The sequence below is a fragment of the Aulonocara stuartgranti genome (genome assembly GCF_965226115.1).
Source record: "Aulonocara stuartgranti genome assembly, chromosome: 8".
In the NCBI taxonomy this organism is placed as follows: domain Eukaryota; kingdom Metazoa; phylum Chordata; class Actinopteri; order Cichliformes; family Cichlidae; genus Aulonocara; species Aulonocara stuartgranti.
Genome location: NC_138959.1, coordinates 9,400,769 through 9,426,205, shown reverse-complemented (window position 1 = coordinate 9,426,205; position 25,437 = coordinate 9,400,769). Strand labels below are relative to the sequence as shown.

The window sequence follows — 25,437 nt, the reverse complement described above, 5'->3', positions numbered from 1 at the left end:
AAACATGCACACGCTCGCACATAAATGCCGGCCTCCTTTTCATGCTCTCCATCGCCGATTCAGCTGGCTCCACTCGTAATATTTGAACTTTTCAGCGTTTTCAGCTTTTGCGTTCCCACGCTGACAACCACGCATAAAGACTTTCAAGTGAAATCACCATTTTGCTCTCTTTTTCTTATGACTGTGTCTGTGTGCTGTCCCTTCTCTGAGCTGAACTGCTCACATGCAGAGGCCCTCTAACTGTAACTCTCCAGCCCCACCTTGCCTGTCCTCTGATGGCCTCCCACTCATGCCACATTAAACATTTAGAGAGGCACTCTGGATCTTTGTGACACTGTCTTTTAGCGCCGCCAAGCCAACAGCCCTCACACTGTGGATGCTCGTCAGTGGAAACCTGATACAGCAGTCACACTGTTCCCATTAACCATCCCTATCTCTCTTATGCACATGCACTCCCCTCAAATGCAAAGTCAATTCAGTTGTTCAGGAAGGCCGACCTCCTGTGTTGAGAGCAAGACCTGCATTAATCAATATTGATTCCTTGAGTGTGAACTTATACCTTGTGTGTGTATGAATGTGTGTGTGTGTCACAGTCTGACTCTGCTGCAGTGAGGTGTGACCCAGTGATGGGTGTATCCCGACCGGTGCAGTAAAAACGCTGCTGCCGGGTTGTTGCCTGCAATATTATTTTGAAAGAAATGAGAAGAGACGGATCTTGGATGCCAACTCTGTTTCTCTGGACCGTCACGTGGCTCTTGTACACTTTAGCGGCATCTCATTGTGAGATCCACTGCCCGACAAAAGATGAATTATTTAATCTAAATGACTGAGAGAACATTTCACCATCATCTCCCCACTTTTTTCAGTGACTTCATTGAATTGGAGGCCCCGCTCTCATTGCTGCACGAGCCTATTCTCGCGAGGATTGCACCTCTTTACTACACGTACACGCACGCACACACACACACACACCACCATCATCACTCCTCCTCTTGTAGCCAGCCCCTCCCTTTCCGTCTCTGCTCGCCTCTCTTCAGTCTTGCCTGCCTGTCAGAAAGGTGCTTTAGTATTGGAGGCTAGGCTACCCTCCTCTCGGACCCCGTACGAGAGCCTGCCGCCGCAGCTGCCGCCGTCGTACCCCAAGGCTCGGGCTCCCCTCTCACGGCTCTAACCATGGCAACCACCGCTACTTCCACCCGGTTTACTGATGAGTACCAGCTATACGAGGAGCTCGGGAAGTAAGCAGCCTCAACGTTATAGTGTGCATCGTGTTTGTCTTGTCGTTTTGTCCCCCCACCCCCGCAACCTCGCCTCATATTATTTCTGGTTAGCCAGCTAGCAGTGATAGTTAGCCAAAATTGCTTGTAGACTTAATTCTGCTGCCTGCTTTTAGTGGTCTGTCAGTGCATGCTAGCAGGCGTGTGCTATTGTCGTAGTGCAGTCAGGCTAAATAACCGCTGCTATAGGCTAACAGCTGCTCGGGCAGTAACGGGAAGAGCGCACTAACGTTCAGTTACTAGCCAGGGAGCTACCACGCTGATATTGATAAACTGGCCGAGTTAGCCGACTAGCGTTGCGTCTTTTAATCGCTGGTAGGGATGAGCAGAAGGCGCAGATGTTGGTGTATGAGCAGCTGCTGGCCTTTCCGCGTCTGGTAGCCGGTGTTCTCTGGTCTGCTTGACCCGTCAGCCGGGCCCCGAGAGACGCCGGAGACGTAGCCCTGTGACATTTCACCAGCCCACGGGGCTGGCAGCTCTGTGCGGGCTCGACCTAAGGCTGTGGTCGCTAGCTAACTAGGCCGACCCCCCCTCCCTTTTTTTCTTTTTTTCTTCTTCTTCTCCAAGCAGCTGCAGATGATTTGTGTTACTGTGTTGAGTAACGCTACGTACCCCTGGATCAGTTAATAAGGAAGTTATTCGGTCCAAGCTCTGCCGCTTTTATGTTTGCACTGTAATACCTATAAGCTCCGCGCACCAGCTGTCCCCTGCATCATGTTATCAATAAATGAATCGCTGTTAAGGCTCCGTAAGAGAGCCGATCTGTGATTTCTGGGTGGTTACAAGGGCAATTTGGCTTTTACTGTGTAAGAGGCATGACGTGTTTTCTCGGTATTTTGATGACGGCAGAAAAATCAGACTGCTACCTCCTCTGCTCCCTCCAGCAGCAGCGACAGCATCTGCTGTTCTTGGCCGGCTAAGGCTTTTATCCCTCAAATCAACAGCAGGGCGACGCTGGCCGTATAAAGATACACTGTCCTTAATTTCAACTGCCACTTCCACTCTGTCCTTTGTAATTGACAGTAATCGATGGCACTGATTACATAGCCAGTCCACTGGCACACACGCACACATCTACAGATCTTCCCTCCACTGCCCCTGATCTTCCTGCAGACCGACCACTTACCCTGGCTTCTCTTTCTGCACCTGTTTGATAATGAATTTTGCTCCGTCATAGCTTATTAATGTCAAGTCACGGACTTGTACTTGTGTCACCTGTCGCTTCTCATTTACTGGTGAATCATCGAGACCGGGAGCAGTGTGCAGCAGAAAGGAGCAGCCCTCCATATATCATCCACCGCATTAGAAAAAAAACAAAGAAAAAAAAAAGGAGCCCTTCTTCTCTTTTAGGGAAACTCTCAAGGGCCCGAAACTGCAGGTTGTCCAGATGCTATGAAAACCATGTGTAATTACATCTTGTGTAACTGCTCAGACTCATAGAATCACCAGAGCCACTGTGCGAGCATTCATCTAGGTCAATATGAAACTCCTCAGAGTGGCAGGCGTCTTGTAGTGTGCACTTCCTTTTATGTTTGCGTGCATTTGTGAGTGTGAATGTATTAAATGTTGACGATTGTTGTGTGAAACGCAGCCCAGTCTCTGTACTGCCTGTTGCAAATTGAATTTCCTCTTGGGGGGGAGTAGGTTGCATTGTGTTGTGTGCATATCAGAGATTAGAGAAAGTACTCGGTCGTTCATATTCATAGCTGCTTGAGAAGCTTGTTATGACTGCTGGTTTGCTTGATTGTCTCACCTTTTCAGGTTGACTGCCCCTGTTATAGTGATGTAGTATATGATGGCTGTAAAATAAAAAAAACTGAGTCTGAGACAGAGGGACGGGCAGAGAAGGGGGGAAAGGGTGAGATTGTTAGTATTCACAACAAACCACTGCCACATGTAGATGCAGCTTCAAATGTCACACTTTGTGTGTGTGTGCGTGTGTGCCAGAGAGGCAGTGTCTGAAATGGAACTGATTTTTGGTTGTTTATGTTCTTTCTTCTTAGGGGAGCTTTTTCAGTGGTGCGTAGGTGTGTAAAGAAATCATCAGGACAGGAATATGCTGCAAAAATCATCAACACTAAGAAGCTGTCTGCAAGAGGTATGCTAACACCACACTCACTGACACAGACACCGATGTGCGTTTACTTTGTTTGTGATAAATATTGAGCAGTATAGCTTATTTTCTTTGTACGCACTGATGCCACGGAAAACCATATTCAGAAGCAGTTTGTAGTTGAAATAACAGGTTTAAATTCATGCTTGTGGCTAATCCAGTGCACTAATGCTTAACAAATCAAGGTACTTCACCATATCGTTGTATAAATCCCATAAATTCAGTGTTGTTGAAAAGCAGTTCTGTCACTGATTTGTTTTTTCATCACCTCCTGCTGTGGCTTACCACAGATATTGAAGTTATAAAATATCCCAATATTGTGTAGAAAAATCCTGCTTATTGGAAATTGTGCAGAAACAGAAGTCCCATGATTCCAGTTGCAGAGGAAATCTTTTATTGGGTCGTTGTGTCCGTGGGGAGTTCTTATCAGAATCTTCTAACGCTCTTTAGAAACTCGGTATTAAATAACTTTCAATCGCTCCTCTGTGGTGCGAGCAGACAGCCGCTGTACAATTAATTGATTGGCGCTGCTGCTGCTGCACAGTCCACACCTGAATTTTATTAGTTGCTTCACTTGTGTGCCTCCCTGCAGACGTTCACACCCACATGCTCATGCATGGTGTGGCGTGTAATGTTGCAATGATGACGGGAGCTTATGTCACTATGGCAAGACCTCCCCTGACTTCAGGTTTTCTCAGTTTTGTATGGGCCAAATTAGTGCTGCAGATTCCTTTCTGGTGTTGACACACACACCTTTGTTCTCCTTTCCTGTACTCTTTTGTTATACCTTTGCCTTTCTTTCTTTCTCAGCCAGCCTTTCTCTCATTGCCTTTCTCTCGTCTTGCTGCAATGGGGGATTGGTTTGTATTGAGGCTAATCCACTTACGCTAAATGTATCTCATCAACCACTAAGACCCCACGGATTCCTTAGGCGCCTCCCTGTTGTTGTCTGTGTCTTATGGCATTTGTGTGTCTGTGTGAAAAGGGAGACTGAGAGAGAGCGGGAGTTATACTAATGGAGTATGTCTGTTTTGTGTGAGTGTGTTGTAATGCTGTTATTGTTCTATCCCTGCCATCAAGTGTACACATAGGGCAGCTACCAGTATTAATGTCCCACCAAGGAAAAGTACAGGCTCAGCAGAAAACTGTTGGCTCTTTGCAGAGGCATGGAGTACAATGTAGGTCTGTGCGTATGTGTGTTTTTGCCAGGGGAGAAGAAAGCTGGCCAGGAGAGGAGGAGGAGATTTTCAACAGTGTAGTCTTGCAAGAAACTTGGTGACACTCCACACCAGGGGAGGGAGATGAAATGAGACTGAGGAGGAGATGCAATAGACTGAACAAAGGAATGAATTAGAGAATTTGGTGCTAATAGAAGTATTGCAGTAGGCTGTCTTGACTTGCTGACGCAAGATGCACCTACACACAAACACAACAACGTCCACACCAGGAGGCCAGTGCGTGAGCAGGCATCTTGCCCAGTAGGATTTGGGTGGGGCTTCTTTTTTTTTTGTCTGTCCTTTTTTTTTTTTTTTTTTTTAAAGCCCAATAGGGCAAGTCTGACCTCTTGCATGGCCTGGTGGGTAAGTCTCCCAAAGCTCTGGTAAACACTGCAGTAATCTGAGGGGGAGGGGGGGGAGACAAGGAAGGAAGGAAGTGGGTGATGTTGGCGGGGGGAATAGATAAATGTAGGGAGTTGGCTGTGGTATAGTTTTGTCCACAGGCCCTTTGGGATGGATGCAAGTGGGCAGCAGCATGCGCAGTAGGCAGTGACACCCACCTGCTTCTCACTGTAAAGAAATGGAGGTTTTCATTTTGGCAGCTTTAGCTAAGTGGGGTAGGGGTTTGTTTGGCTGCCAAAGATTTGTGTGTGTAATTAATTAAAATGACAGACTGTGAGGTAAATTGTGAAAAATGTAACAAAGTGATGCAAAGTATTAAATCTGCACTGGCGTAGCATGAGTCTATCTGCGCCGTATGAATGCTCTGTTTTATTTTGTTGATTGGAGTGACTGGAAGGTTGATGGCTGCTGCATTGTCTGCAGCAACTGTGTGTGTGTGTGTGTGTGTGTGTGTGTGTGTGTGTGTGTGTGAGAGAGAGAGACACAAATGGTCTGCTTTAATACTACTTTAATATTTTTTTCTTCTCCTCCTACAGTTAGTGGCCTGGGGCGATATTATTGTTCCAGTGAAATGATTTCTCTTGCTCTATTTTACAAATTGCACTTATTGCTCAGCAATTTCATCGCTGGTTCATGGCTCATCTCCTGTTGCCAGAGTCACTTGTTACTGTTGTTGTTAACAGAAAACCAGTGAGATTCATCTGTTTTCTCTCTGAAGGAGGCTTAGAACTCTGAATTACTTTTCATAAAGTCTCTTTGTTCCATGAGTTTTCTCTTTTTATTTATTTATTTATTTTTACAGAAATTGAGCAAAAAAATGGTTTTCAAGTAAATGATGCATAAATATATATTAAAAAAATTAATCAATCTGTAAATTTATTTAAATATGAAAGGTATTAAATCACTGAAATTGCCTACAGAACGATATGTATACCTGTTAAACCAGTTATTGGCACAAATCTCTTATCAGCCAATCACATGGCAGCAAACCAACACATTTAGACATGTAGACAACCTGCTGAAAGTGAGCATAAGAATGAGGAAGAAAGCTGATTCCAGGGAGTTTGAACATAGCATTGTTGTGGTTCCAGATAGGCTGGTCTGAGCATTTCAGAAATCTACTGGGATTTTCCCAGAAAACCATCTCTAGGGTTTACAGGGACTGGTGTGAAAATGCCACAGGTCAGAGGAGCATAGCCAGATTGCATCAAGCTGATAGAAAGACACATAAAGTCAAATAAACAGTTGTTATAACCATGGTATGCAGAAGAGCATCTCTAAATGCACAACACATGGAAGCTTAAAGCAGTTACAGCAGCAGAAGAACATACTGAGTGCCCTCCATATCAGCTAAGAACAGGAAACTGAGTCTACAATTAACACTGGCTCTCTAAAATTGGGCAAAAGAAGATTAGAGAAGTGTTCGCTGGTCTGAGTCTGCTGCAACATTCAGCTGGTAGGGTTAGAGTTTGATGTAAACGACATGAAAGCATGGATCCCTCCTACCTTATAACAGCGGTTTAGGCTGCTGGTGTAATGGTTTAGGGGGCTATTCTTACACTTAGGGGCCCTTGGTACTAAACCATTTTAAATGGTTGGTCTAAACACCACAACCTCTCTAAGTCTTGCTGCTGACAGCGTCCTACCTTTTATGACCTCAGTGTGCCAATCTTCTGATGGCTGCCTCCAAGCAGGAAAGTACACCATGTCACAAGGCTCAAATCATCTGGGTTTTTTTTTTTTACATTTTTGTTTTTAAACAATGAGTTCACTATATTCGAAAGGTCTCCACAGTCACCTTATCTCAATCCGATAGAGCACCTATTTGATGTAGTGCAACAGGTGTTGTGTCAATATGGAACAAAATGTCTGAGGCATGTTTCCAGGGCCTTGTTAAACCTATGCCACAAAGAATTAAAGCAGTTCTGAAAGCAAAAGGAGGTCCGACCCAGTACTAGCAAGGTGTAACTAATAAAGTGGCTGGTGATTGCATATTAGCGATGTTTTCTGACTGAATGACGTAGGGAAATTAAATGACAGTTCAGACTCCCTTGAGCACCTTTTATGCTTTTACTTAAGGAGGAAGTAAATGGTCAGATTGGGGGGGGAAATTAGCCAATCGTGTTGCGTTGACACGTGCACACAGTAGGGGTTCGAGACTGTTTCAGCTGTGTGGTGGCAGACGTTTCTAATTATTATCATACAATAACATGCTTATTAGAAATGGAGGTAAAACTTCACATGCATAGTAGGTAAGTATTATCAGACAAAAGCTTTTTAAACCTTTTGTTGGGGGAACTGGTTTTTTATATATATATATATATATATATATATATATATATATTAATTATATCCCAGTGACATTCGAATCAATGTTATGTCTCCCTTCTCGTTCTTTTTGATAGTGGCTTTAAAGTAATTTCTCAGAAGCAACATGTTGGGCAACATGTTGCGTGTGTGTAGCACGGCTTATTTAATGATTACTTTTTTGTGCGTGTGTCTCTTATTGAAATAGTACATGTTTTACTTGATGTGTGCTTTTTGTTTGAGAACATTTCTACTTTATAGGACAAGTTTTGCCATACTTTTCAAGGAACAGGAAAAACAGTTTTATATCTTAATTGTATCGTATATTATTTTAATTCTTAAACCACAAGTTTAGGAAAAATAAGCAGCACAGAACCACCTCTAGTAAATAGGGGTGCAACGATACACAAAATTCACGGTTCGGTTCGGTTCGATACTTTGGTGTCACGGTTCGATATTTTTTCGATACAAAAAAATGTTCATGCCTTTTTAATTTGTCATTTATTAAAATTATAAATATATATTTTAACTCAAAAGTACAGTTTTTAAATTTAACCCTAACCCTTGTGCGTGTTTTTTATTTTGACAGCGAATGCGCACCTGCGGACCACTTATGTGCAGCCCTGGTTATTTAGCTTGTCATATCGCAGCCACAGAAATTATTTTGTCCATGAAACCATAAAGCTGCACTTTCTTTTTGCCTTATAGTCTGATTTGTCATAACTTCTCCGTTTTGTGGTAAGCTTTTCTTTGGCTGTCACTTCTTCACCCTGACCTGTCTTATTTGGCTCAGCAGAACTAAAATATATATCTGTCTGTGAAGGTTCTCAGTCATCCAGGTCATCGTAGTCAAATATAAATCCTGCTGCTTTTACACACGGACTCACATAAGCTCAGCGATTCTCTGCGTGATCAACCTCTCACATGTTTAAGCTGCGGGAGATTTCACTTGTCATGTTTGCATAGTAAGCTAACGATTAATAAGACGATGTCAGAGGAATTGGTGCACAAATTATCATCACTCACAGATCAGTGCTGTCGCTCTCTATACACAGTTCGCACGATTGCAAAGTGAAAGCAAAAAAACAAGCGCAAATTCAAACGCGATTTCAATATGTCACATATTGACAGTGGCTCACCGATGCCAATGACATAATAACCCAGCTACATTTCTGAAAGAATGCAAAAGCATTGACATATATTTTTCCTTCTTACAATAGCCTGACGGGCAGGGCAGAGATAGATTTTGGTAGCCCGACTGAAAAAATCGCTAGCCCCAGGACGTCAGGCTAGCGATATTGCAAGCCCTGTATCTGATTGAGGAATCATGCATCTTTGGAAAAGAGAGTTTATTACAGAGAAATGTCTCTTTCCAAAATAAAAGCTATACTATCCGCTTCTTCTGGGCTATATTCTCAGCAGCATAAGGAGAATCATGTGCTAACAGCTGTCTAAATGACTCGGCTAAAGTTAGTAGCATGCTTGTTGTTTTTGTCTTTGCACTAGGATGATGTCGGCGTAATTGTGCAGTCATATTCGTTGTGTTCCCACTAGTGCTTTCAGGTTAATCTCGTTGAAATGACCTTAACACCACAACACGGCAAATCTCCGTTAACGAGCTACCGCCGATCGCCCCGTGCATGGGGCTAGACGGCCAACACGTTAACGAGCTAACTGCGCTAACACACTAGTTCCCACCCATGTAATTGAGCATTGCATGGCACATCCAACATACTGTTTTACTTTAGTCCATGACTCGCTTACCTTCAGGGTCATACGTCACATGAAAACCAAAATAATTCCAAACGCCAGATCTGAATGAGGGTGGGGGAGGTGCCCTGCGCTCTTCCTTCTGACGATGCTGTCTGTGTGGAGCGCTCAGTGGATCTGCGCTCGACAGTGCAGCCTAGGCGGAGTAGTCGAACGCAGATTCACTGAGCGCTCCACACAGACAGCATCGTCAGAAGGAAAGTTGATAAAATAAATTACAAATGTTGTATTGTTCGATACATACGCGTACCGAACCGAAAGCACTGTATCGAACGGTTCAACATCGATACGAATATCGTTGCACCCCTACTAGTAAAAACTTATCTGAAATAACGAACCCCTAAAATAAGGTTTTGTAACCAGTACTGACACCGTTTCCGTCATTTTGTCAGTATTTCCCGTCCTAACATTTTGGATGTAAACTTGCCTGAAACAGATTGAACTGGATCCTCAAGCCTTCAGTCAGATTGTCAGCTTTGTGTGGCAGAAAGAGGGGGGGTGTGCGTATGTGTGTCAGGTCCTCTCCATCCTTCTCAGCTGATGTAAGATGGCTGTGGGCCCGCCCCATGGCAAAGCAGATGGCCAATTAGAGAGCAGCAGGAAGTGCCAGTAATTACCCTCCAGCCCTCTCTTTCCTGTCTTCCTCTACCACATACTCTCGCACCAACAAATAAGGAGATTGAATGAATTAGTGAGCACTGCAGTGACACTGCACCAGGGTAGACAGCTGTACACAAACGCACACACAGAAGCTTGCGTGCGCATGCACACAGACACACACAGGGGAGCTGTGATCCTCTTCTAGCAAATGGACGTTTCATATAATCCTCCCTCCTTCTCTGTCTGTCTGTCTCTGTCCTGCGTCACTGGTGTAATTAGGAGGTGGTTCAGGTCTCTCCCTTATTCACTCGCTTTCTCTTAGATGAGGGAAATCTACACCTGTAGCGAGACAACAGGGAGGTTCGTGGAAAAGAGATTGTAGCACGGTGCAGGAGGACGGACAAACAAATCTTCAGCAAGTTAAAAAAATAGAGCTGAATACAGCAAAGAAAGTAGGCTTTCACGATGTGAAGTCTGCAGCTTTTCATTATGACGATATTAAGTACAATAAACAAACATAAATTGTACACTTAAATTCAAAATGTTTCCCAGGTTTATGGAGAGCGTAGGTGCTTGGGTTAGAGCACCGAGGTGGTTGGGGGTTTTCTAATCATCTTGTATATTAAATTATTGGCTAGCTTTGGCTTTAAATATAATAGGATATGTTTATATTCATAAGTAACTAAACTGAGTTTCTAGAGCAGCAACAGTAATATCTACAGCAGCAAATATCTTTCTATAAAAACCTCAATTAACTATGCATAGGTGGATTAAAAATGCTGTCTTCCTAGAGCCAAGTTTACAACAATCTGAAAAGATGTGTCATGTTAAAATGGAACAGAACTGGTAGCATAACATACTGTTCAAACAAGCAGATCGAAAAGGAAGATTTTACGTTTTTCTGCAAATTTACACCTCCTGTCCGGCAGGTTTGAGAGAGAAGCCTTTGCAGTATTGGTGTATTACTCAGGAAGGTTTTTGTTGAACTTGACGACGAGCTAAGTTAACAATTCTGGTTACCTTTCACTTTTTTCCTGGTTTGGAGTATTCCTTCTGCCTCTGTGTTGGCTGCAGCTCCAGAAACCAAAAGTCATACTAGATAATGCCCATCATTGTTGTTTTGGGGGTTTTTTTAATCTCCATTTTTTTTATTATTATTATTATTTAAAAAAACAAACCTCTTAAATCTTAGGTATGATGTATCTTGACTCAAAAGCCAAGGGTCATATGGTGCATGTTCATAAAGTTTTTGTTCTAATTGCTTTTCAGGCAACCATTTATAATGCGTTTATAACATATGTTTGTAAATATAATTTATCTGTCAGCGTTGGTAGAAATGCCAGCCAGAGACCATCTAGAAAACTGCAGAACAATAACGTTGCCTTTTATAGTAACATGCTGTAATGCCTGTGAACGCTATACTGCAATATAGAAGAACAGCTGGGTAAGGTGATAGTTGATTACTCAGCAACAGCATGTGAATTTTATCTGAGGTAGTTGCTGCGCTGGGGAAATGAATGCAAATCTTACTGAGTCTGTGTCTCTGTGGTGTCATTGCCATGGAGCTGTGGAGTTGAGTTGGCTTCACCACAGTGATAAAGCACACACACTGAGTCATTCTTCATTACAGTTACCCCATGTGACCTCTGACCTCAGCAGTTGCATGGCCTCTTCCCATGGTAATTAGATGGAGTAGTTTAAAAGTATCGTGTGGTTTAGACCTGCAAACCGTGCACAAACACACTCGTGTAAACGCACGTTGCTACATGACTTGGACAAATCCTCAAACAAGGATGTTGGTTTGGAGATGAGGCGGGTGTGTAATCTTTGTCTAAAGTGCAAATACTGCACTGTCCATAACTGAGCTTCACACTAAACCCTGTAGCACATACACTCACACATGCATGCAAACCGCTGCACCTGTTGCTACAGACAGACTTCTTCGTTTGATTGTGTGTGTTTTTTTTAAAACCACATGTGCAGAAATGCTAGCACTGGAGCTCAGTTTTAATTCATATTGTTAGATTTTAGAGATGGAGACTGTCTCTACATGCAAATGACTGTATTGCTACTGCTTATGAGTGTTGGCTTACTTTATTCTTTCTGCACATAAAACACATCTTCATTTAAATATTTGCATACAGAGACACTTTTATGACTGACAGCTGCCATACATCGTAATTCCCCAGGAAAGCGCCCGATGACTCAGTAGTTTTTTAATACTAAACATCTGTAGCTCAGTTTTTAAAAGGAACATGAGTGCCTTGGTTTTCTAGTGCTCTAGTCTCAGGCACTGAAATTTTTATTTGGGATGGAGAGAACATAAATAATGAAGGTGTGTGCTATACTTGGGGCTTTGTAAAAGGTGGCCCTTCTCTTCTAACTGCAGGACATTAATGGGTATATTGTTGGCAACACCACAGTGTGTAAAAACCAAACATTGTTCCAAACATTTGGTGATAATGTAGCACCTAGCAGGTGAAGGCCCACACCATAAAACCACATTGTCCCCCATTCATTTCCACCAAGGAAGCATTGCATGTCACATGGTTTGGACTCCCCTTACCTTTCCTGTATGTATTTCTAAAAATAACTGAATTATGAAGATTTACATAACTGTTTCAGGGATTAACTCTTTTACTGATATGTATACTTAAGCAATATAGAATTAGTTACATATACCAATTAAATTAAAGCTCTAATAATCACTATGAGCAAGGTATAGGAAATTATTATTTTATGTATAAAGCAATGTCAGATTCGACAGTGCATCGGTGAGCAACGGTACACTGATGCACCGGGACAGTAAACCCAGAACAGCATAGCTGACTTAAACAGATCGGCTCATTGTCACAAATACTGGCTCTAGCTTTTTCTGTCAGGATCTTTAAATACCTATTTATGATAATATATTGTCTGTTGTTTTACCAGAGCCAGTTCTTTTACCTCCCTTAATCATAAAACATCTGAAATGTTAATAATATTTCACATCACTTTTTGGAACATGGAGGAAGTGCAAAATTAATGTGGCAGACTAGATGATCATCAGCTGCTAACCTCAGTAAATCCCATCTCAACGCTAATGTTCAGGTCACTTAATAGGTGTTTAGTTATTTTTATCCATCTTGTACAGCTGAACATATGTTTTGCTAAAGTTCCTCAAGTGGAAATTATATTATGTTATTAAATACTTTATTACTGTGGCTGAATTTGAATAAACCTTTTTTGTTTTGTCTACACAGATCATCAGAAGCTTGAGAGAGAGGCTCGTATCTGCCGTCTCCTGAAACACCCCAACATTGGTGAGTAGCTGACCAATTAATGCAATCCTTGTAGTCGTTATCTGCAGCAGAGAATTTCAGAAATATTGTTTGTGAGGCTTAAGATGTCTTTGTAAATAGAAATGGTTGTTAAAATACAAAGAAATAAGAGGAAAGAAAAGCGAGTGATTTGACCTTGAATTAAGATATTTTTGTTATAATATTGTGGTATTTCAAAGCAGAGCTGCAAGTGGGTGACTCTTATGTAATAGATCATTTGGCGTGTTACACATACCACATACTGTGGTTCTGCTAGGATTTCTGGAATATTTAATTAATGCACTTAAAGTCTTCATAATCTGTTTATAGAAAACAGAATAAACACTCCAGTAACACTGGCATAATGTTTAACTCAGACACGTCAACTATACGATGATGGATCATTTGAGAGTCAGCATGCTAATTACATCCAGGATGGATCTTATCCGAACAGATATGAAGCAATTCAAGGAAACTGGAGATACTGATCTTGAAGGTTTGACTGTAGGCCTCTTTTCCCATCAGTAATACCTGTAAATCAATAAAATCCCTTTAATTTTAATCTGGTGACCATCTCCATTACTAATCTATAGGACAGACTCTTTGAATACGCTGTAATGTGTAACTGTACGTGCCGCTGTCACATTAGAAATAAACAGAATCACAAAGAACGCACTGAGTGGTAAAATAAATACATGAATTGAGTTAATGTATTTATTTTCCAGCTTGTGCTTGTGATGATCAAATCACAAGATTAATCGTTTCCTGGAGCATTGCTGTCGTATCTTATTTGCAGCAGCAGGGTTTCATTTTGTTCATTTTTTGAAATAATCTCTGGAGATCTCCATCACCCATTCCTCTAATGTCTCTGCGGTAGGCAGCGGTTGAATTGTTGGGTTGATAACAACTTTTTGCCTATACCAATGTTTGGCTGTTAGATTACTAACGACACACCGATCAGGCTCGTTTGCACCACTTCCTGCTAGCGAAAAACTACCCTTTGTAGCAATCGTGGAAGTTATGGCGTATTATAAATGATAACAGAAACATTTGTTGATGACATCGCCGTCGCTAATTTAAAAACAAACGATATGAGCAGTGCCATTCAGAATAAGAGGTCACAGAATCAGTTGTGCGTGAACTTTGGTCAGTTTTTGGGAAAATCAGGTCAGGATATTTTCCACAGTCCTTTCTTTTTTTGCCTTGTATGTAGCACACAGCAGGAAATAGGCTGCTTCAAACACTTTCGCACTACTGGAAATACTCATAGGCGAGGGAGCTGCATAGATAGAACATACAGGAGGCAGCACGTGTGACGCCCACTCGCTAACGATGAATGCACCAGATTATTAACTGCGATATTCACACTTCAGCTCAATCCGACATCACATGGAGTTTGTGCTTGGGTGCTAATAGGTTAAGGACCATCTAGAAAGGTTTAGACCTATGTTGCATGTGTGAAGATGCCTTGAAGGTTGCCTTGAAGCTGACTCTTGGGGTGTGTGTGTGTGTGTGTGTGTGTGGGTGTGGAAAAATTAAGATCATCAAAGCTGACTTGTGAGCAGTGCTCTCTGCCTTCTTTACATAGTGATATTTATTTAGTTATTTTATTTACCTTTCTGATGGAAACTCATATTGCAGTGACATGAATTATACATCTCATAGAGATGTTCAGGAGAGATTGGTAAAGGGCACAAAGGGGAAAATGACAAAATCAATGACATCTTTCTCACTGCACTGCTCATTTCTATTTTCCTCATGTCCTAGTTTTCTGAAAAGCCCCCTCCCCGGCACTCATTTGTCCCTCACCTACTTTTCCTGTTCTTTCCCTTTCTATATACATTTCGCTCTCGTGTCCTTTCCCCTTTTTTTGGCATATTTTAGCATCGTATATGTTCAAACTTTAGACAAAAGAGGGCACGAAAATGAGACAGATGGAGAGACGAAAGCAGAAGTAGGAGACAGATGGAGGGAGAGCGAGAAGATGGGAGGAGGAGTAAAGAACAGTCGCTCTTGTTTCTTGCTGCAGGGGCCATCCTACTTCATCTTATTATACAACTGATATTCGCTTTACATAACAATAAGTTTCTTTCTTGACACTAAACCTAAGCTGTGTCTCAGGCCCATCCTGTAACTCGTGGATTGTGCAGCCTGGATCCTGCTTCGTCATTCTGCTGCTGTTTAGTTAAGTTGACAAGCTAAGAGCCGCCGTGGTTACTGCATAACCGCAGAATGAACTCATTAGTGCTTTCGCTACTTCTGTTTCAGACCAAGGGGTTTGGATAGCTCAGCAATCAGGAAACACAAAAAATAACATTTCCTAGACTGGTTCTGGTCTTTGTAGGTCTTTGTTTGCAATTAATTATTTTAGAGGTTTACGTTGGGTCTTGTTTTGTGCTTTCTTGTTAAGAATGAGGATGTTGTGTACCTGAAACAGGCAGAAAAACAGAAAAACAAAACCCTGTAAGTGGACATGTAAAAAGAAGGAAAGGGTGCATGAGTGACTGCTCTCTGCTTGGGACAAAATACCCCTGTTTAGAGGTGTCCAAGTAATCTAATGGTTTAGCATATACCCTGGTTTGTTATTGCTCCACATGGTTCCTATTTAGTCACCACCAACTATCATAGACTCCCCCAGATTGTCTAAATACATGTACATGTTACATGTTATGTACTTTCTCTATCACCAAATATGTTTGAAGTAATGTTAAACCTGAAATAATAATCACTTAATTTGGATAAAAGTGGGCTTTTGATAGGGCTTTACTGTTTTGGTCAGACATAGCTTTAAGCAATGCTATCACAACCTACAATTACAGTTGCTTATAGTCGCTCCTGCATGCTAACCCTACTGTGTCCATTATAAAGATGTATTCTAAACCACCAGTAATTTTGCCCCAAACAAAGTCCATTCCAGAAACCATCACTCAGTTGCAGTAATTGCAGGGAGAGTATGGTTGAATTAAGTGCTCACTAATTGCCTAATCATTGGGTGTGCTCATATTGCTGTGGTTAAGAAAGGAGAATCAATACATCACAATCATAAATGACATTTATTTTTCTCCATGTCTGCCTCTCTTCTCTTCACATATTTATATTTGAGCTTTGTTTTTTTTTGTTTTTTCAGTTTACGTGACGCTTTACAGCCGAACAGAACAGTATTTTTTATTTTTTATTTTTTTATTTTTTTTTTATGTCTTTCACTTAGCTGCTGTCAGTCTCATTTCCCACCCTCTCTCTTGCAGTGAGACTCCATGACAGCATTTCAGAGGAAGGCTTTCATTACCTAGTCTTTGACCTGTGAGTATCTTCTGTGCACACACACACAATGACATTTTATCCATGCGTGTGACTGCGGTTTGTTTGTGTATGCTAACAACTTCTCTGTTATTTGACTCCCTGTCTCTCTCCGTCTCTTTCTTCGGACCCTTCTTCCTTCCCTTCCCCTTACAGGGTGACAGGAGGAGAGCTTTTTGAAGACATTGTAGCCAGGGAGTACTACAGTGAGGCTGACGCCAGGTAAACGCCCCTTAATGAAGCTGCTCTTCCCAGACACTTTGTAAAATATAAAGAATTACAAATGTGATGATTTGCAACTGATTTGAATTCTATATTAATTTGAAAATGGTGCAATGAAAACATATTGACTGGCATGTTCATAATTGTGTTTTATCACCTCTTCAAAAAACAAAAATGTGACGTAAAATCCTTGCTCGATAAAGGATTTTCAGCTGCTCAACAGTTTGGAATGTTTTCAGTGGATGTCAGGTTTGTTGCACCATTATGCTCATTTAAATTCAGTTATTGTCATCCTGAAAATAAGCAAGGTCTTACAAAGAGAAGACATTGACTGGATGGCAACATTTGTTGCTTCAAAACCTAAATATATACATTATTTGGCATTTTAGGTGCCTTCACAGATGTGCAAGTTATTGATGCTGCGTGCACTAAAGCACCCTCAAACGTTGTTGAATCCATCAGGAATGCTGGCTTTTGAACTGTGTGCCAATAAGAAGCTAGATGCACTTTTTACTCTGCAGGACATGCTCTTTGCTTCTGTGTTCACTGAGAATGGTGTTTGGTTTTTAGAAAGTGTTCTTAGGCTTCTCATTTACATTTTGTCTGAAGGCCAGACGATCTTAGTTATTAGCCTTGTCCCTCGTCTGTAGAGAGGTTTTTCAGATTGTCTGAATCATTTAAGATTCTGTGTCATAGATGTTGACATTCCCACTTCTTTGCCATTTTAAGTTCAGAAATGATTTTACTTTTGCAAAATACTGGATGGGAAAATCATTAATGTGGTGATATTCTCCATTTTTACTAAAATAGAGGATATCTCTTAATATGCACAATTGTGCTATTGACCTGTTAACCTCATTGGTTGTGCGATATTACACCAAGTTTTGTACTTCAGCCTTGTTGAAATCTCCCAATTCTTTGAATCTTTGGGCTGAAGGAAGGACAATACTCGGTGTATTTATGCTCAATCAACAATCATTTATTTCCATACAATTCAACACTTAAGAGCATAAGGACCATCATGATGGGGAGACATGCCTGAAGAGGGTCACAGCAAGTCTCAAAATGGTGACGGGTTGCTCAGCTTTTTATAGTCTCTAGTGGCCCCCATCTAGTCGTAAAAGCCAAAACATCACATTCTTTCTCTGTTACAGCGCCTAAGTTATGACCTCGGCAGTTGTTTCTCTGCTTTCTGTAAGGTGGGGTTGTGGAATGTGGTCTGTCTGTCTCCCCTGCCTTAGACACAGAGTCTCCTGCTTACAATCTTCTCTTCATGTTTCAACAATTAAGCATGTAACACATTCACAGCAGATCAAGGATACAGAGTGATGCACACTTATCTAATAAACTAATAAGTGAATATGTTCTTTTAACTCAAAAGTATAATGAGAACTAAACTACATACAGATCACACACTCTATATTAAAGGGTATAATATGATCTACAGCAGTATTCTAATTCAACTACTTTGATTACATATATAAGGTAACATATAATAACAGAATAATCTAATAGCCTTCTGCTCAGAACCTAGCTTTTGTTTTGTTTCTGGCTTTTATAATCTGAATATGTGACGCAGCACAGGAAAGGCTGGTCAGAGATTCAGACCAAGAATCTGGCTGTGTACAAAAACTGCCAAGCAATGATGCAACCAGGCTTTCCTGTATTTCTGTGGTTTAGGTGAAGTTCTCTGTCTGAGGAATCTCTCAAAACTGTTATGTAGTCCAAAAACAAAGTCCAGCAAAACTGGAGCACAACCACACACATGCCTAAAGGTAGAACCAGACCAGTGCACGGCAAAATATGCCCCCTTTATGAAGCTGCTGACATGACTGAAGTCTTTATCTATTTACATTGGTGTTAAACCACAATAATTTAAAGACTGGGACAATGTGGCATCTTCAAGGTTAAGAAAGATACATAGATTTTTATTTTATTTTTTTTCAAATTTGGAAATTTAAGGAAAACAAAACAAATTTTCAACTTTATCCTTGTTTTCACATGCTGTGCTATGGATGTGTTTATATATGTAAAAATCGTCCTCATTCTCAACATTGTGTTGTTTGTGTACTGTTTTTCAGTCATTTGAGTTTTAAATGACTTACTAATAGCCCAATCGTTTTTGGGATATGGGTTTTTTGCATGCAGACACACGGTACTGCAGACAAACAGCATAATCCTATTAAATATATAAATACTCTCATTTTATGAACACACAAGCACACAGCGGTGCATGTAATTGGCTTGCTGGTATTCTTATCAGGAAATGCATTTACTTGTCAACAAGTTCATTGGTTCCCCACTCTCCCCCTTCTCTCTTTAATCACATGTCTCACTCTGTTTCCCCCCCCCCCCATTATAGTAAAAATGCAGTTCTGTTCTTTTTGTTTTGTTTATTTGTCTTTGTTTTGATTTAATAAACTGTGACGTTTAAATGAAAATTTGTTAAAAATATACTGTCATATCGAGCGCCCTCCCGGCTCTGTAAGCAAGTGATAATCAATCAGCTAGAAAGTGTGTAATCCAGCCTTGTCACTGCTATATTATTTAGAAGTGAGTGCAAAGGGGTAGAGAGTAGCACTCTCCAAAATGTCTCAGCTAGCAGAGCACAGCAAATGTTGCGTCGTTGGCTGCAAGAGCAAATATAGGAGTGAGGTTATATTGTCTGTAGTCTGTGTGTAATAACCTACTGTGGATAAGATTGAATAATCTGTGCATTTTAGTGACCTCATTCAGACATGTGAAGTTTAGATTAACTTGTCTTAAAATAGGCGTTGTATAGGACCATTCAAATAATACTGAAACAATTGCACAGTCAGCCAACAGTTCTGGCAAAAAACGCCAGTTCAGTCTGCTCGGATGTGAAGACTTGTATTACTGTTCACTGAATGTGTTTAGGGGACCTCGCCTTGGCAACTTGTGAAATTTTATTTGGCATTTTACATGATTTTCTTTGATTTTGTTGGTGTTGTCTCATATAATCTTTTTGTCTTTGTTTGCACTATCCTCCTGTGGCTGTGTGGTGGGCAGATTATGAATTCTGTCTGCAGTTAGCGTAGGGGTCTTTGTGAACAGACCCACAGAAACCAAGCCATATGATTTAAGCCTGGGCTTCACTCTTTGTAGGCAGGTGACATCTGACCCATTAACCTGAACATGAACATTGGAGAGTGAAATCATCACCCGGTGCCACAGTGTGTACAACAGTAAGAGGATGGTCTTGTACGGGCATGTAAGAAAATTTCAGAATACGTGTAATGTGCCAACACACTCCACAGGATTGTGTGAAACATGCTTATGAGCCAGTGTTGAGAAATAATGGCAACGATATCGGTGGCAGCTGAATTGCCGCCCCCATTATTAGAATTGCTACTGGGATACAGATTTATTGACTGGATGGTTCAAGCCTTCCCACATCAGATACGTAGTATTTGTTCTTTAAGCTACTCTACCTGGATAATGGGTTTGAAACGTAAAATTGATTGCTTTTAGGGATCACGGTAGAGATGCAATTAACAGCTAGTGTGCTCATTAATCAATCGAGTTAACTGTTTTAACTGGTTAACTTTCTTGGCCGTCAAGCGTCTATTACATAAGCTTTATATCCACAGTGACGTGTTCATACTGCTTTTTAAAATACAGCTAAAAGTCAAAAAGGTGCAGTTTTTTCCAAAAGCTGTAGCAATGCAGTATTAGTGTTTTGCCTGGAAAACGCTTATAGCTGGGTCTTTTGGCTATCATTCCATCACTACATCTCGCTTTTTGAAATGTTTAATTCATCACTCAAAAGCCAGTGTTTCCCACACATAGACTTTACTTGGCAGGCTGCCCAGGTATGATAACTGCAGCCTTGCCAGCATTATTTTCTTTTCCAGTTGTCCAAGAACGTGAGGTTGTCCGTGATTGATTTACTGGGGGACATTTTCGCCTCAGTCTTATACTGAAACTTAAATCACTCCTAACTAGCTGCTAGCTAGTTAGAAGTTTTCTTGTTTTCCTCAACCAGTTTTCCATACTAGGACGATATGGTCCTTAACCCAAGGATCATATAAGCTACTTGGAAGAATTTTGTAATTTGGCTGTCTTATAGAATAATTCTCATTTTTCAGGAAACATTTGCATTTTCTCTCTGGCCCAAACTGGTCGAGGAGTTACGCTAACGTGAAACACACATGGTCAAATCTAGCCAGGGACAGATTTTTCTGTCTGTGTTCAGACAGCAGTACCTTTTGAATGCTTTCTGCTGCTGTGATACACCAAATAACTCGGTAAAGCTCGTTTTCTCTTCTTTCTCAAACTGTATGATTTTTGTCTCACAAACGTGCATGTAAAATAGGACTGCCGCCGGGCTGAATCATTCAGCTGCCCAATGGTCAAATGGAGTTCAGCTGACTGTAGTCCTTATTCTGCTCTGGAGATCAGTCGCAAGCTAGAGAGCTACTTCAACCAGAACCTGCAGCAGGTTGGAGCGCTGGCTCTGCTGTTACACAGATGTGACTAGGGCTGTGCAGCAAAGCAAGGAGCACAGTTTCCAGTGCTGTCTGATGCAGTGGAGTTGGTTCTTGGGACAAGAGGTTAACTGAAGAGGCAATGAATACAACGCTGAATGCTGTTTCGTATTTGTCACGAGGGACTGGGCAATTAAAATACTTGCAGTGGAGCACACACACTACATGCCACAAATAGAATCTATTTCTGTGGGAAACGCTGCAGGTTGTCTGAACTTATTTTTTTTTTGTCTATCTCTGGAAAATATGTAATCCATTTGTGCGACAGCTCCAGTTTCATGTTGCCAGTTGTCACAGTGATCAAGAACGATGTCTCGTTGTTGGGGGCGTGTTCTTTTTTTTTTTTCTCTAATGATGGCAATACCATGCATCCTTTTTTTTTCTGCCTGGCAGGCGAGTCATGTGGGGTAAATGTGTGGTGTTTTTTTTTTCTTTTTCCAATGAAGGGTGGTGACTGACACGTCTCACTCTCTCCCTCTGTCCCCTCTTCTCTCTCCGTAGTCACTGCATTAGTCAGATCTTGGAGAGTGTCAATCATATCCACCAGCATGATATTGTGCACAGAGACCTCAAGGTGAGTGGCTGCCCGTTTCCATGACAACCACACTCTTACACATGTACACACACACACACACACACACCTCTGCTCGTGGCCATGGCAACATACAGATGGCTCTCAGTTGCTCCATCTCTCTTCCTCTCCCTCTCCGCAATTTTTGCTCTACTGCCGTCTACTGCCCCCGCCCTCCTCTGTCTGTTGTCAGATCTGTCATCCTGCCTGTCCTTGACCGGGACTGTGTGTGTTTTTGTGTCTGCGCGTGCATAATCACATGATGTATGTTCGTGTTGAGCACAGAGATGTTGAGTCATGATCACGTGGAAGGGTTCGTCTCACCTATGGCAAGGACTCAAGAGCTCATACGTGCACAAGCTCACTCGTGAGGGGGCTGTGTTTGGGCGGAGGCATAGACGAGCGTGACATCACACCACCCTTCAAGCGTCAGGAGATTTGATTTGTCCCAAATTGCTGATGGGTTGAGATGTAAAGAGTAGAGGATGAGGATGGCTTCTCTGTTGCCTGCAGTTTTACGTTTAACCCAGTTTAAGTTGATGAGATGTTAATAATATATGTACTGAATTTGAAACTACGAAGTGAGGGGCAGGGGGGTAGGGAAAAAAACCCGCTATCTCAAGGGATGTCTGAGACACATGTGGGCGGCTTTTGTACGTGTGCACACTATGTCAGAGAATAACCTCGAGCGCTGCCTGTCTGATTTGTTGGCCTTTTATCCTGAGTGGGCTTTTTACTGCAGCCCTTTATGTCCCGCTGCCCAAACAACGGCCATTTACAACTGCCACACACGCCGCCTCGCGCTAAGTACACTTTCCATTTAGCATGCAGTCTGCAGCTCTACCTAAATGATTCCCGAGTGGTTTCCATGGCTACGGACCCATGCCCATATAAGGTGTTGGGGAGATTCTCAACTACTTATCCTCTCCCTACCTCCTCTGTCTCTCCATCACGCTCTCACACCTTTATCCCACCCCCACATGCTGTGTCAAACACATCAAATATAAATATTTCTGAGGAAAGGCTTTACTGAAGAGTGCCTTTAACTGCCTGTCTCTCACTGTCTTGATCTCTGCTTTGCGGTGTGTGTGTGTGTGTGTGTGTGTGTCTGTCTGTCTCAGCCTGAGAACTTGTTGTTGGCCAGTAAGATGAAGGGAGCCGCAGTGAAGCTGGCAGACTTTGGACTTGCTATTGAAGTGCAGGGGGACCAGCAGGCTTGGTTTGGTAAGAAAACAAAAACAGTGACACAAACACGCATATCAAATGAGCAGGTCCTTTACCTGATCTGTTATTCTATCTGGGTGTTTAGCACTTGATAGTTCCTACACCGGGCATGAATCACTGCTGAACAGGCCCTCTTTCATACAGCAAGCCACATAGTTTCACATCTGCTGCTTTGAAGCCACAGAATATTTGCAGGAGCATTGATTAAGAGGCTCACTGCCACTTTCCAGGTCATGCTTAGGTCATTGTGTCTTGGCTAACAGCCAAGCTGCCAGCACTTGGCTGACTCTGTGGCGGGGATGAAATGATTAATGGGTATTTGCTAGTGACTCTACACTATCATAATCTGGCCCTTCATACGGGTCGCTATAATTTAAGCTGTTTATATAACGGCATGAAAGTAGCCTTTACCGGGAGTTAATTGTATCTTCTGATTTATCTGTTGGGCAGGGTTTGCAGGCACTCCTGGCTATCTCTCCCCTGAGGTCCTGCGGAAGGACCCTTATGGCAAGCCTGTGGACATATGGGCCTGTGGTGAGTTTTGACACCTGTGTGTGCCTCGGGTCGAATGAACCTATTCAACAGCTTTTAAGTATCATTTAAAAGTAAAACTGTTTTCGTAGGGGTTAATGGGAATCATAAAAAAAAGCATGATGATCTTGCAGCCTCTCTCAGAGAGGTGACTTCATTGTGCTCATAAAGTGTTGCAATAACTAAGTTTTCCCTTTCTTACTGTTGCATTTCCTTGTCTTGATTTTATTCTTTGCTGCCCACGGTAAATGGTATTGTAACATGATCTTGCTGAATCACTTCTCACCTCTTTGTTTCCTGTCAGGTGTTATTCTCTATATCTTGTTAGTGGGATATCCACCATTCTGGGACGAAGATCAACATAAACTCTATCAGCAGATCAAAGCTGGGGCATACGATGTAAGTGTGTGTGTGTGTGTGTGTGTTAGGTGTGATGGGTGCAGTGCAGGGGTTTGCTAAGCAGTTTTCGAACATTTAATAGTGTCCAATTGAGATGTGGTCCAAAGCTATTGATCCTATCAGGGCCTTCCTGACGCATTGCAGAGGGGTGTGTGTGTGTGTGTGTGTGTGTGTGTGAGAGAGAGTGTGTGAGAGTCAGAGAAGGGGTATTCTCCTCTCTCAGTCGATGAATAATGAAGTCACTTTTCAGCCTGTTTGCAGGGATTTGAGTTTTAAAACTGCAGCATGTTTTCTGTGACTCCACCCCCCCCCCCCCCCATAATCTTCCCTATTTTAAGGAGTTAACTCAAGCACTGGTTTCCATATGGCATGGATCTGCTAGAAACCCACTTGATCAGCTGACCAGAAATCTCTCACAACTGACGTATCACTTGTTTCTCCTATTTCCTCAGTTCCCGTCTCCAGAGTGGGACACGGTGACCCCAGAGGCAAAGAACCTGATTAACCAGATGTTGACAATTAACCCAGCCAAAAGAATCACTGCTGAACAGGCTCTCAAACACCCATGGATCTGCGTAAGTATTCACCTAAATGACCACAGAGTACATTATGGAAAAACCTAGGGATTTACCATATTAAAGCCGTCACATAACTATAACTCGGATTCATACTTGCCCTGAGAATCTGTTGACTTATTTTGTTCCATTTTTGTCCCCTTACAGCACCGTTCTACAGTGGCGTCCATGATGCACAGACAGGAAACAGTCGAATGTCTCCGCAAGTTCAATGCTCGCCGAAAACTCAAGGTAGGCTTCTCAGGCTTTAAACCAGCCTTGATTGGTTACTTTTTTTTATCCTGTGGTTTTAAAGGGCTGGGACAAAATATCAGCGTGGAAGTATACCATCTTCCTCTTGGGAGATGTGATCTATCAGTCAACACTTTTATTAAAAGATGTAGGTGCTCTTAAAATATTCATCATTCCACTTTGATCTGTCAGCATTTCATGGCTCGAACGGGGCACATGGCAGAGAAAGATGATATAACTGATTAACTGAACTGAATTGAATAATAATAACAAGACACAACAATACAACAGTGCAGTGAATAAGTAACTAATCCCTTGTTTGGTGTATTATATGTTAAGCTACACAGATATTGTTGTGTATCTTAGATAATTGTGCAATGTAGTTGTGATATGGGTGTTATTGTGCGTGACATTTCATGAGTTAGTTATTGTGTGAGCATAGAAACGTAGCACAAAAATAAGGAAACTTGTGTTTGGACGATTATTTCTAAAATGTAACAATGCAATAGTGTTGGAAAGCTCGAGTTCACTCTATGCGTCTGTTTTTGGAGACTATTGAAAATATTTTAACTCGCTGTGCTGTGCATCTCATTCATTGTCATTTGCTGTGAAGCTGTTGAAACCTGCCCTGTCTATTATATCATTTCGACATATATTTTGGATTGCGAGGTTTAAAATGTTTCGGTTTGTAAATTATGCTGCTTTGAGGGGTTGATATCAACCATCGAAACTATCAGCCAAACTCTGAGATCACATGTCTGCCAAAGTCTTTGATCTTCTAAATTGCTGCGTATGAACATTTCACTTTTGAGAACCTCAGCTTTTTTTTCCCCCCTCTATTGGAAACATTTTAAATGTCAACCAGCTCCAGTTACTGTAGTTTGCATTCACTGC

General features: G+C 41.8%; 1 protein-coding gene across 15 annotated transcripts in view; it reads left to right on the top strand.

Annotated features, from left to right (window-relative positions):
- The first annotated feature begins 973 nt into the window (after positions 1-973).
- LOC309713268 (calcium/calmodulin-dependent protein kinase type II subunit gamma) overlaps positions 974-25,437 on the top strand; it is a 41,529-nt gene continuing 17,065 nt past the window's right edge. For 7 of the 15 annotated variants that reach the window (XM_082544775.1, XM_082544768.1, XM_082544776.1 and 4 more), the window contains exons 1-11: positions 975-1,238; positions 3,281-3,375; positions 12,929-12,988; positions 16,231-16,285; positions 16,439-16,504; positions 21,514-21,586; positions 22,705-22,807; positions 23,258-23,341; positions 23,643-23,737; positions 24,190-24,312; positions 24,460-24,543. In XM_082544775.1, coding sequence (XP_082400901.1) covers positions 1,174-1,238; positions 3,281-3,375; positions 12,929-12,988; positions 16,231-16,285; positions 16,439-16,504; positions 21,514-21,586; positions 22,705-22,807; positions 23,258-23,341; positions 23,643-23,737; positions 24,190-24,312; positions 24,460-24,543 — 903 coding nt within the window. In that variant the 5' untranslated portion in view covers positions 975-1,173. Of the gene's footprint in view, positions 1,239-3,280; positions 3,376-12,928; positions 12,989-16,230; positions 16,286-16,438; positions 16,505-21,513; positions 21,587-22,704; positions 22,808-23,257; positions 23,342-23,642; positions 23,738-24,189; positions 24,313-24,459; positions 24,544-25,437 lie in introns of all 15 variants that reach the window. The other 8 variants (XM_082544779.1, XM_082544771.1, XM_082544777.1 and 5 more) reach the window with 3 other exon arrangements.